General features: G+C 47.1%; 1 protein-coding gene across 3 annotated transcripts in view; it reads left to right on the top strand.

The window, feature by feature from the left end:
- The window catches only part of FCHO1 (FCH and mu domain containing endocytic adaptor 1), a 61297-nt gene that overhangs the window by 24357 nt on the left and 24271 nt on the right, over positions 1-12669 (top strand). For all 3 annotated transcript variants that reach the window (XM_054981063.1, XM_054981062.1, XM_054981061.1), the window contains 8 exons: positions 4822-4913; positions 7003-7077; positions 7410-7551; positions 9155-9307; positions 9828-9932; positions 11311-11409; positions 11780-11876; positions 11978-12022. In XM_054981063.1, the coding sequence (XP_054837038.1) occupies positions 4822-4913; positions 7003-7077; positions 7410-7551; positions 9155-9307; positions 9828-9932; positions 11311-11409; positions 11780-11876; positions 11978-12022 (808 nt within the window). The remainder of the gene's footprint in view (positions 1-4821; positions 4914-7002; positions 7078-7409; positions 7552-9154; positions 9308-9827; positions 9933-11310; positions 11410-11779; positions 11877-11977; positions 12023-12669) is intronic.

The raw sequence follows: 12669 nt of genomic DNA, 5'->3' as shown, positions 1-12669 counted from the left end.
CATTTTTCAGTGTGTGTGTGTGGGGGGTTGTGTTTAAACCGCCCTTCATCTCAGCTTGCTAAGCTACAAGTGACGCCTGACACAGGTTGGACACTCGTCAGCTTCCCTCAAGTTTTGATGGGAAATGTAGGCATCCTGGTCTTGCCGCTGTAATGGAGAGCCAAGCTGTAAAACCAGGACGCCTACATTTCCCATCAAAACTTGAGGGAAGCTGACAAGTGTCCAACCTGTGTCAGGCGTCACTTATAGGTTGGCTCTTAGAACAACGAAAGGACTAGCAAGCCCCTCTCGGTGAGCGAGGTTGAGTCTGTGGATATGAAAAAAATCTTTAGGGAGACTGTGCAGCCAGCCATAAAGAGGCTGGTGGTAGTGTTTGCTCTCACTGAAGAATTTTGCTTGTTTTCCTCTCTCGTAGAGCTAAGCTACAAGTGATGCCTGACACAAGTTGGACACTTGTCAGCTTCCCTCAAGTTTTGATGGGAAATGTAGGCATCCTGGTCTTGCCGCTGTAATGGAGAGCCAAGCTGTAAAACCAGGACGCCTACATTTCCCATCAAAACTTGAGGGAAGCTGACAAGTGTCCAACCTGTATCAGGCATCACTTATAGGTTGGCTCTTAGAACAACGAAAGGACTAGCAAGCCCCTCTCGGTGAGCGAGGTTGAGTCTGTGGATATGAAAAAAATCTTTAGGGAGACTGTGCAGCCAGCCATAAAGAGGCTGGTGGTAGTGTTTGCTCTCACTGAAGAATTTTGCTTGTTTTCCTCTCTCGTAGAGCTAAGCTACAAGTGACGCCTGACACAGGTTGGACACTTGTCAGCTTCCCTCAAGTTTTGATGGGAAATGTAGGCATCCTGGTCTTTCAGCTGTAATGGAGAGCCAAGCTGTAAAACCAGGATGCCTACATTTCCTATCAAAACTTGAGGTAAGCTGACAAGTGTCCAACCTGTGTAAGGCGTCACTTGTAGCTTGGCTCGTAGAGAAACAGGGAGAGGATAAGGTTCTTGCGCTATCATAAACACCTCTAATTCCAGAGCATGATGGTTTGGTTGGAAGCCTTCCTCTGGCTTAAGTGGCTCTTCCACAGACAGAAGTTGGATGAAGGGTTCCGACTGGCCTGAGCAAGAGTGGTAGGATGCAGGCGAATGAATCCAGACCTTAAGCGCCAAAGTGAATTGTAAGCAGAAAGGCGAAATTTGAAATGAACTGCTCAAGGGGCTGGCTGTAACATTCCAACATAAAGGTGAATTGTCAATAAGGTGGTGCTCGACTTCTCTTTGCAGCGGTAGGGCCCAGTGCCAGCAGGATTGGCTACATACTTTGCTAAGCTTATTGCACATAAAACAGCAAACCGTGATCACAGCTGATAGTCTTTCTCCCTAAGCAGATAGTCTTTCTGATGACTTCGAACGCAGCAGATTTTACTTCTGTATTTTCTGCTTCCAAGTCGAAGCCTCGTGATGCTTGTGTCCCCATGGGAGCGTCCTGGGAGACTGAAATGTCTTCCCACTGTTCTCTGCATGATGCCATTTTGGATGCTAGCCTCGTGCCTGTTTTGCATAGGGGTTGCGATGACAGAGGAGTGGGCAGGCGACTCTTCTGTGCATCATCGTTTAAGCAGTCTTGGCTCCCCCCCCCCCCCCAGGTTGTTCTGTTTCTGTGAAAGTCTGGTTTGTTTCATCAGTGTTGATAGTGGTTGTCTGACTTAGTCTCTCTTTTGCTTGCTGAACGTAAAGATTTTCCTCTTGTTCTTCTGCTACTTCCACACGGAGCCTTCTTTCTGCCTTGGCTTCTAAACTGGGGTACCTGGAGGTTTTTGTGCTATAGTCATATTTTCAGATCACCCCCCTTGATATGTTCTTTCTTAAACCCACTTTTCTCTAATCTTTTTGAAAGAAACACAGTCCATGTGCATTAGCATGTCACCTGGAGGGAAAGAGTGCATTTTCCTGTCCTGTAAAGGTCCTAGCCATTTTCTCATTATTATATAGACTCTTGTGGTCATCATTTGCTGCTATAGTAGTGCTTATTATTTGATAGTGCTATAGCAGTGCTAATGATTAGATGGCGCTATAACAGTACTTATTATTTGATGGCGCTATAGCAGTGTTTGTTATTTGATGGTGCTGTAGCAGAGCTTATTATTAGATGACACTATAGCAGTACTTTTTATTTGATGGCTCTATAGCAGTGCTATTGTTTGATGGCGCTATAGCAGTGCTTGTTATTAGATGGTGCTATAGCAGTGCTTGTTATTAGATGGCGCTATAGCAGTGCTTGTTATTTGATGGCGTTATAGCAGTGCTTATTATTTGATGGCGCTATTGAAGTGCTTATTATTTGATGACGCTATAACAGTGCTTATTATTTGATGGCGCTATAGCAGTGCTTATTATTAGATGGCGCTATAGCAGCGCTTGTTATTTGATGGCGCTATAGCACTTATTATTTGATGGTGTTATAGCAGTGCTTATTTGATGGCGCTATTGCAGTGCTTATTATTTGATGGCGTTATAGCAGTGCTATTATTTGATGGTGGTATAGCAGTACTGTTTCCCCAGCATTTTTTCCTGCCACACCACCGCAGTGCTTTTTGATTTTTTTTTTTTAAATCGGTACTTGCTGCAGCTGTATAAAAATCTGGTGCCACTTATTTCCTTTCAGGTTTTAATAATTCTGCTATAGTGCATGTATGAAGAACAAAAAAGTGGGGCGGTGAGTTGCCACAGCTCTGAGAGTCAATGCGGAGTTGCTGTGGCACTTGTGGGAAAGGATAAAGTTGGAAGAAGGACAGAGGAAAGTCCACAGTAGATTCCCACGTTACTCACACACGTCCACAATGACAGTAAGAGCAATGCTGTGAACCATCCCTGTGTGGAAGCAGCTGAAGATATTGCGATGCTGATGTTTTTCACGTCTATGAACTATTGAATTCATACTAAAATTGCCTTTTGTTTAGCATGCAAAATTGGAATTAATATTCTAGGTAATTCCCAGATCCGATTTTTACCTCTTAAAACATTTCCATCGAGAGATGATGAACTTTCCCTTCTTTCCATGCCCTCCCCACTCCACAGCCTGTTCGGGAGCATCCCAGCTGCGTGCAGCGGTTTCCAAGGGTTGCTGGTATGGGAGGAGCAGCTGCTGACTTCACTGTCCTTCTGCCTCCTGGAGTGGCACTGCGATGACTCTTGCTTGTTTACTTGGTGACTGGCCCTGAGTGGCACAGCCCCTGCCCGATGAGCTAGCTTTCTGGGTCAGGAGAAAACAGTTGTGTGTAGGGGAGGGGAAGACAGTCAAGGAATAATATGGAGCCAGACCAAACAGGGAGAAGAAACGGCCCAGAAGAAACTGGCACCGCTGAATCTGGGCCTGCTGTCAGGACCTTTTCCGAATGCTGCAACTTTGCAGGGGATTGCTTGGAATGCGAAACTGTTCTGCTCACGAGCCGCAGGCAACGTATCTTGTGTGGTGGCGGCTTAGAAACAAAACAACTTGATTTTTCGGGCGTTTTGCCTCCGCTGAGGTTTGGCGTGTCAGAGAAGAGTGGACAGGGCCCCAGGCCCTTGATGCCAACTGTTTTTGCCTGGTGCTAGGCTCATGAATGCCACCCTCTCTGCAATCTAGAGCGCAGGCCGAGGAGGCACGGGATGCTTTGCAGCTCCAGGTTGATTTGGAGCGATGCCACGTTACAGTGAGCTCAGCAAAAGGATGCCAAAGTGCCCCCATTCCTGAATATGACACTGGCTGAAAGTATATAACTCGTTCGGGTTCTGGAGAGTGACCAGAAGCTGCCCGCTGAGCCCTCCCCAGTGGTTTTCTTGGGCGCTTTTCAGAAGCTGAGACCCGGCTGGGAATTCCTTAAGCCAAAGAGGAGAATTCCTCTGAGCTTGTGCAGAGGTAAATAAGAGGCATCCCCTCTGCCTCTAGATTTGGGGGCTGTTTGAGAAGAGGGGAGAAAAATAACTTGTAATCAATACCTCCCCCGCCTACAATTTTGTGGTTATTTAAAGCAGCTCTTGGGGTCAAATGAAACAAGATTTATTTATTTTATTCAATTTGTGTTCCACTCTCTCGGCAAGTGAGGTATCAAACAAGTGTTAATTCAAGTGTCCAGTGATGCAGTTTTACTGGGAACTGTAGTTTTCAAAAACAGAGCCATGTGGGGTCACTGGAGAAGAAGGGTTCCCACAACAGCCTTCTGCAGCCCCTGCTGGCTGCTTGGCCAGTCCCCCCCCCCCCACAAGCTCTGGCTGCTCACCCAGCTCCCTCCCCCGTGCTATGGGTGGCTGCATGCCAGCTGGGCATTGGCGGGGTGGTGATGGGGCGGGAGCCAGCAGAGGTGGCGGAGGGCTATGAGGGAATCCTTCCTCTCCCCCAGCGATCCCATGTGGCTCCATCTTTGAAAACTACAGCCTGGGTTAAATTGCGCCACTGGACACTTGAATTAACACTTGCCTGGCATCTCGTTTAGCTTGACTGCTGACCACCTGGTTTTTGCAGCCTCTGAGGTTTGGGCAACTAGGATAATTGTCTTACTCAGCCCTCTGAGTTTCTTGCAAGGCCTGTGTGAGCGGGTTGTTTACAACTGACAGATGCTAATTTCTGCTGTTCAGAATATTCTTCTGCTTTCCATCTTTGGAAAAGGTCCCAGGTTTGGTCCCCAGTATCTCCATTAAAGGATCAGGTCTTGTGGAAGATGGCTCTCTGCTGGAGAGCAGCTGCCTATCAGAACAGGCTATATTGGTTTGCTGTCAGGCAGCTTGATGTGTTAACCATATTTAAGCATTTCTCACATTGTTTTCATGTTTCCCTTCCACAGGGAGAAAAAAACCATGGTTTTGATGTTCTGTATCACAACATGAAGCATGGGCAGATCTCCTCCAAGGAGCTGGCGGACTTTGTACGAGAGAGGTACAGATCCACTGATAGCGGGCTGCCTGGCCCCCATCTCATCATACATCATCCCTTAATGTCCTCCTAGTTCGTTTTCCCACTTGCCAATTTTATAACATGTGGTTGCAGAGTGTTGCTTTGTTGATCTTCTCCAAGCCATATTATTAACAATCATGGTGAGCTTTGCAAGAGCTGAGGTGCTAGTCTAATGGAGAGCTCCTTGCAAGGGCTCAGCTGCCTTGTGGTTTAACGCACAGAGTGCACCTTGGATGGATTTGCAGTCGTGAGAACACTTGACAAACTCACAAGCAGTTTTTGCTGTTGGCGTGGGACCTTTCAGATCTGGAGAACAAATGAACGTCTGGCTTTTTCTAACTGGCCTGTGCAAGAAAACTGCTCTCACCAGTTTTAATCTCTGCAACTGAAAAGTGTTAGTTGTTTGATCTTTCCTAATGTGATTGACAGTCAGAGTAGCATTTGCTAGTCCAACGATTTTTGAAGGCTAGCATGCTGCAGGAGGGTTGGGGGGGGGGTGCCTCTGTGTTCCCAGGTCTTGGTAGGATTTCCCCCTGGGTTTCCTCTGCTTATCAGTGCTGTGGTGTCTTCCTTGAATCTAGGAACTGCCTTCTCCACAGCTAAGCCCTTAATCCTATGCCTAGGGGTGACCTGTGTGCGTTGTGCTTCTGAAAACGCAGTGCTTGAAAACAATTTGATAAAGGGCTCAGGATTTAGACTATCTGAGGATATCTTGGTTTTTTAAAAAGCTGCCAAGTGTGTTGGTCATAGATCCAGAGGAGTTAGCCGTGTTAGTCTGTAGTAGCAAAATCGAAAAGAGTCCAGTAGCACCTTTAAGACTAACCAACTTTACTGTAGCATAAGCTTTCGAGAATCACAGTTTACGTTCACATGGAGGGTAAGAAGAAACTGGTCAGATATATAGGTGGAGAGGGGAGGGGGGAGTAGATGCAATCAGTGGCTTCTGATAATGAGATCAGTTTGCTTCTGATAATGAAATCAGTTACTTCTGATAATGAGATAACCCTTCATAGTCTCTATTCAATCCAAGCCTGACTGAGTCAAATTTACATATGGATTCCAATTCAGCAGCTTCCCATTGGATTCTGTTTTTGAAAGGTTTCTGTTGAACTACAGTGACCTTTAAGTCCTTGATGGAATGTCCTGGTAGATTGAAGTGTTCTCCCACTGGTTTCTGGATGTTGCCATTTTTAATGTAAGATTTGTGTCCATTTATTCTTTTGCGTAGAGGTTGGCTGGTTTGTCCAATGTACAGAGCAGAAGGACATTGTTGGCACATGACGGCATATATCACATTGGAGGATGAGCAGCTGTAAGAGCTAGAGATTGTGTAGTTGAGGCCATTGTGTCCTGTAATCATATTTTCTGGGTAGATATGTGGGCAGAGTTGGCATTTCTGTTGCAGGGTCTGGTATTTGTGTTGGTGACTCTGCTAGCCGATTCATGGTTGTGAGAAGTCGTTTAAGGTTGGGGGGCTGTCTGTAGGCAAGGAGAGGTCCTCCACCCAGGGCTTGTGAGAGAGAGGCATCATTTTCCAGGATGGGTTGTAGACCGCTGATGATACATTGGATGGGTTTGAGCTGGGAACTATAGGTGGCAACCAGTGATGTTCTGTTGCTAGTTCCTTTAGGTTTGTCCTGGAGCAGGCTGTTTCTGGGTACTAGTTTGGCCCTGTCAATTTGTTTGTGTTGGCGTAACGGTTCCAGAGAAAAACCTGAAGTGAAATGGGGCATGCTCTCATTTAAATCCAAAGACAGAGTGGGGTTTCCAGTGGCTTTGGGGGGTGGGGGGTGTCTCTGAAATGGGCGCAGTTCCTCAACCCTCCCCTATTTATAGAGCATGTTAAATGAGCGAGTATATAAACATATATTTACATACTGCATCCAGGTTGCGGAACCTCTGGAGAATTTCCTCCATCTTGGTGTGGATTTTTTGCACAAATGATGCATGCCCATGCTTGTTACGGAGGCCTCTGTGCTAAAAGGCACCCCACCTCCTGCAGTATCTGTTGGGGGGAGGCGTGAGGGTTAGGGCACCTTGCTGATTATTTTTCTCTTTTTGTTCCTCCAAGGGTTACTGTGGAAGAGGCCTATGCCAAATCCATGGTCAAGATGTCCAAGATGGCTGGAAACAGCAGCCAAGTCGGGTGAGTAAGTGGTTGAACTTTTTGGGTCCAAAGGAACATGTTCCGCACACGCTATCCCATTTTGACTGTTGTCCTCCAGTCCCCTATGGATCCTTCTCCCCTTGATCCAACAGCTTGCCTTAGGTGGCCATTTCTCAGATGCCCACACGTTGTTTGTTTAGCATCTTTTCCATTTAGTACGTTTTTATTCTGTGTGTGTTTTTGTATCAAACCTGCCTCAAATAACTGATAGGGGGGGAAAAAAGAACGGCAGGATATTCATGGAAATTTCTCACCTTGTGGTGGCTTTTCCCTCTTACGGAAGAGCTTTCTGTGTTGCCTTCCCTTTCCAGGACTTTTGCGCCCCTCTGGGAGGTCTTCCGCATCTCGTCCGACAAACTGGCCCTGTGCCACGCGGAGCTGGTGAAGAAGCTTCAGGATTTGATCAAGGAGATCGGGCGCTATGGAGACGAACAAATACGGGTGCACAAAAAGGTGGGCTGGTTTGGCTCCGTGGGGGCGGGGAGTCTTCTGTCCCTTGAGCGGGATCAGGGGAGTTGTGACTGCAGGTTTCACGACCTTTGGGAAGGATAGTTCAGGATGTCACCAGGAGTTAACATATTTTGGCTTGGCTTATTAGCCTGTCAGTATGTGGTGTAGTGGTTAGAGTGTCAGACTAGGACCTGAGAGATCCAGGTTCGAATCCCTGCTCTGCCATTGAAACTTGCTGGATGTCAGCCCTCTTCTCTTAAGCTAACCTACTTCACAGAGTTGTCACGAGGATAAAATGGAGGAGAGGAGAATGAGGTAAACCACTTTAAATACCTATTGGCGAGAAAGGTGGGGTGCAAAATACTTGTGGTTGCCCTGACTTGGGCTTCTGTAGAGACTGGCAAAATAGCAAAGAGACCAGTAGCACCTTTAAGACTAACCAACTTTATTGTAGCATAAGCTTTCGAGAGCCACAGCTCTCTTCGTCTCTGCTATTTTGCTACTGCAGACTGACACGGCTAACTCCTCTGGATCTACGTAGAGACTGGCTGTCACAGCATCAGCTGCGAAAGCCAAGTAGAAAAGCCGGCCAGCTGCACCTCCTTTCGACTTCTTGGTTGTCTTTAGAAGAAAGAATCCCACCCCCTCCCCAATTTCTGGGTCCTGCTGGACATTTGGACAGGGGGTGGACGTGTGTTTGCCTCTGACCAGCTGGTATATGGATTTATGGAAATCCAGAAGAGCCAAATAAACACACCCTAAATAGAAAAACACAATAAAAAAACAGTGGGATATCTAAATAAATCTATTAAATTTGAACAATTTAATCGTTTTTGTTTCAAAATGGATATCCGCAACAGCATGACCAGGCTAGCTTGAAAACCAGTTACAAGAACATTCTTTGCCAATGAATGGCATGCAACAAGAAAACGTGTCCGTCAGACCAAGGGGATGCATAAGGGGCAGTGGGAAGGGTGGACTTACAGGGTCAGGTCCTATGGATCTGTTCAACGAATGGCGGTGCTTCGTTCTGCCACGGGGAGATTTCTGCCAGTGTTAGAGTCTCTGAAATGGAACTGTGAACGTAGAGCAGAATGTCTGTCACTGGGTCTCAGTAGCTGAATAGGAGAACCTTAGAAGGGCCCTGCTGGATCAAAGCAAGCTGGGTCCCCCCTCCCCCCATCTCCAGCTCTTCCTTTCTGCTTTTAGCTGTAAAAACAGTGGTCAAATACCTCTTACCATGGGTTCAGTCTCCATATAAAAGATCTCCGGGGCCATGACTAGGAAAGATTCACTCTCTGTGCCTGAGACCCGGCCATTCCTCATCTTTTATGTGGTACCCCCATCTTCCTGGGCTGACCTACTTCCTGCAGGCAACTGGAGAGAGAGACATACTGGGTAATCGGGGTGCAATTTCCTTGCGAGCTCGACGGGTCCTTGGTCCTCTGTCACAGTTTCCATTCTTGTTGCCCTCTGATCCAGTTGTGGAAGAATCTGAGCGGAATTGCATAACTTTGGTGGCTGTTGAACCGAATGGACCAGCTGGACTCTTCTTAAACTCTTTACCTTCTTTTATTCCCTCTCCCTTAAACGCACACTCTGTCAGTCAAAAGATGAAGTGGCAGGGACCCTGGAAGCTGTTCAAGTCCTACAAGGCGCCGCTCAGCATCTCCCAAAGGTCAAGGAGAACTACCACAGCCGTTGCCAGGAGCTGGAACGTCTGCGCAGGGAAGGGGCAAGCCAGAAAGAGATTGATAAGGTAATGGGTGGGAAGGGCTTGTGGGAGGAAGAATTGTCCTGCCCATGGGAAGAGGTTCCAGCGGTGGTTGCTTCTTCTGGAGGTCATGGCAGGGGAGAAAATGTCCTTGGTCAGAACCCGCATGGCGTAGCGGATAGAGTGCTGGACTAGAACCTGGACTTCCAGGATCCAAATCCCCACTTCTACTGTGGAAGCTTGCTGGGTGACCTTGGAGCTGCCACAAATGCACAGCCTGGCCTACCTCGCAGGGTCGTTGTGGAAAAATGGAGGCAAGGAGAACAATGTTTTGAGCTGCTTTGGGTCCCAACTGGGTAGAAAAGCGGGGTAGAAAATAAACGTGCAAATGCACAGCTGAAAGGTTGAGAGAAGGAAAAGCGTCGTGTGGTTTGACTGTGGTAGGGTCTTATGTGGGTCAACGCTGGGTGGGAGGCGTGTAAGACGGGAGGATAAATGCAGCATTCGGTGGCGGTGGAACGCTCCCTAACACGGATCCCTCTTTCCGCTTTGTTTTCCGCTGAAGGCCGAATTGAAGTCCCGTAAGGCAGTTGAAGCCCTGCGGCGAGCTGTGGACAAATACAACCTGGCCCGCGACGATTTCGAGCAGAAGATGCTGGACTCGGCTATGGTATGGGGATACGGTGTGTGTGGGGGGCGGGGGGCGGGGGCGGTCCTTCTGTTTCTGGAAAGTGAGATGTATTGCTAGAGACTCAAAACATCTTCCTTCTCCCAAGGAGGTGGTTATTTTATACCCATCATTTAAAAAAAAATCTATTGAGCTAATCCAGCTACATTGGTTTTTACATAATAATTGCTGTATCTGTCCCTAATGAGAATGGGAGCTATTGCTGCTCCTTTTGATGCTTGTGTCTTTTTTGTATTGCTGTACCCTTTGGCTAAGAGAGAGTAATGAGCTTGGGGAAAAAATTGGCTGGACGACATCACAAGAAAGAGTGGTAGAAATATAAGATCCCCAATCCCTGGAAAAAAACGGGAAAAGCTTTGCTTGGTGCCTCAGGGCTAATTTAAGAGTGACACTGGAATTCCAGGTGTGTAACTTGACCCTCGAAATCAACTACAACATGTTGCGGGGGCAGGAATCTGGATCAGGCTGTAGTCTTGGGAAGAAGGTTTTCAACGCTTGAAGATGTTTGAAGATGTTTCCCTCTGCTTGCTTTAAGCCATACTAGGAAACAATGACCTATGTTGTACCTGTCTTTTTCACCTTTGTGGGGCTTAAAGAAGCACAGGGGGCATTATCTTTCAGGGAAATAGTGGCAGAGGTATGTGTGTAAATTAACCATTTCCCCGGTGGCTTAGCCCAGATCTTTATCAGCCCCCCAATAAATTACACATTTGTAGTTCCAGTTCTAGAACTCCATCACTGTATGTTGGTCATGGAAGATGCAAAGGGGTGCGCCAGTGCCTCTTGTGGAGGGAGTTCCATAATTGCGGGGTGAGACAGTAGTAGATAAGGCTACGAGGGCCCAGGAAAATACCAGGTAAGTCCAAATGGCTTCTCGCCCCTGCATTGTAGCCTCGTGGTGGAGGGACTTTGAACAAGGACCGCCACCCAATGACGGGGACTTTTCTGTGGTGGTGCCTCAATTACGGAACATCTGGGCTATGGCAGTTTGCCTTGTGCCCAATTGATTACCCCTTGGGCAAAATTTGAAGAATTTGTTGTTCTCCTAGGCATTTTATTAGAGTAGTTGTTTCTTGGTGGGTTTGTGTATTATCACCTTCTATTTTGTCTGCTGGCCGGAAAAGTTTTATCCATTGATACTTTTGCCTTTTTATGAGATTGGATGTTGTTGTTGTTGTTGTTGTTGTTGTTGTTGTTGTTGTTGTTGTTGTTGTTCATCCCTACCTCAAACTTTTCTATGGTGAGCTTGGTTTATAAAGCATTTCAGATCCGTAAACCTCCAATTCGTCTCTGGCTAACGTGACCTACGAGGGAACTCTATCTCAAATACCTTCATCCTCTTCTCCCCCCTCCTCCTCAGCGCTTCCAAGAAGTGGAAGATTCTCACTTGTGCCACATGAAAGCCCTCATCAGCTCCTACGTCCACTCAGTGGAGGACACCCATGTCCAGATTGGGCAGGTGAGAGAGAGGAGGGTGGCTGAGTGAGAAGCCCAAATGGGATGGAGGCTTGAGAGGGCCAGGAAGGAAATGGGGCAGGAGGAAAATGTCACAGTGGCCCAATGGCAGGATCAGAGTGGTACCGCGGGGCCCAAGGGGAGCGTTCTGAACTGGTTTCAGATGTTTTCCCTTCCTGATCTCTTGCAATGTATTTTGAGGGCAAGTTAAATGGCCGCAAGAGAAAATGGGAATTCATCTCCTCTGCGGAGTTAGGGGTGGGAACATAGACATGGACGAACAAGACGGGATGGTTTTCTTCTAGGTGAAGATGACCACGCTGCTGACCGTGGAGGCTGGCTTCATTATTACCTTTTCCCTCTCCCCACCGTAGGTACACGAGGAGTTCAAACAGAATATGGAGAACATCGGGGTGGAGACTTTGCTACGCAACTTTGCAGAGAGCAAAGGAACCGGCCGCCATCCACCAGGTCGGGGGCCGTTGTCTGTGGCAAGGAGTTGGAGGAAGCTGTGGGCAAAATAACCTAGAGTGGGTTGACATCTGTGTTTTTTTTTCCCCCCTTCTTTTCAGGGCCGCTGGATTTTGACGAGCTGAGCATGACCCCAGCACAGGAAGGCAAGTACGTCCCAGCGCTTGGGCAGTTAACACCCAAGATTCAAAGGAGGGGCATGGTGGCAGAGGGTGGAGAAATCGTCTGGTTGCTAACCCTGGGGTGGGTGGATGACATTGCAGTATTTTTGACTGTGTTCATGATGCTGTACAAAGTTGCAACAGGAAGTTTACAGTCTAAAATAAGGTATCGAGGATGCAGGGTTCAGTCGAGCGATGCTCTAGCGGGATTAATCAGGAGCCCATTTTTGTGGGTGAGGGCAATTTTTTGTCTGCGAGGCTATGACTCTTCATTGTGTTTTGAGCAGGACAGAATGAAAAACAGGGTTGATTGGGAGTATATGAAACAATTGTATTCTTTCGATATCTAGAAATGGCCTCCAGCATTGAGGGTTTGTTAATATAGGGATGTACATAAGTGTAATCCGTTTTAAACAACAAGGGTTAACCGCTTGCATTTGTTGATTGACAAGAAGAAAGTGTATTTCTTATGCTGTGGAATATTTTATTGTTGCGTAGCATTAATTCAAAGTTAAAAAGGAAAACGGTGCATGACTTGTTTGCTGGGTATTTTCTTCTAAAAGGAAAGAATAAACCCAGTTTGTATTAAGAAAGAATAAGGGGCTTAAGCTTAGTCTCCGCAAATTAAAGAA

The sequence above is a fragment of the Eublepharis macularius genome, chromosome 5 (genome assembly GCF_028583425.1).
Source record: "Eublepharis macularius isolate TG4126 chromosome 5, MPM_Emac_v1.0, whole genome shotgun sequence".
Classification (NCBI taxonomy): domain Eukaryota; kingdom Metazoa; phylum Chordata; class Lepidosauria; order Squamata; family Eublepharidae; genus Eublepharis; species Eublepharis macularius.
Note: the sequence above shows the minus strand (reverse complement) of the source record. Positions and strands in the feature narration are given on the sequence as shown.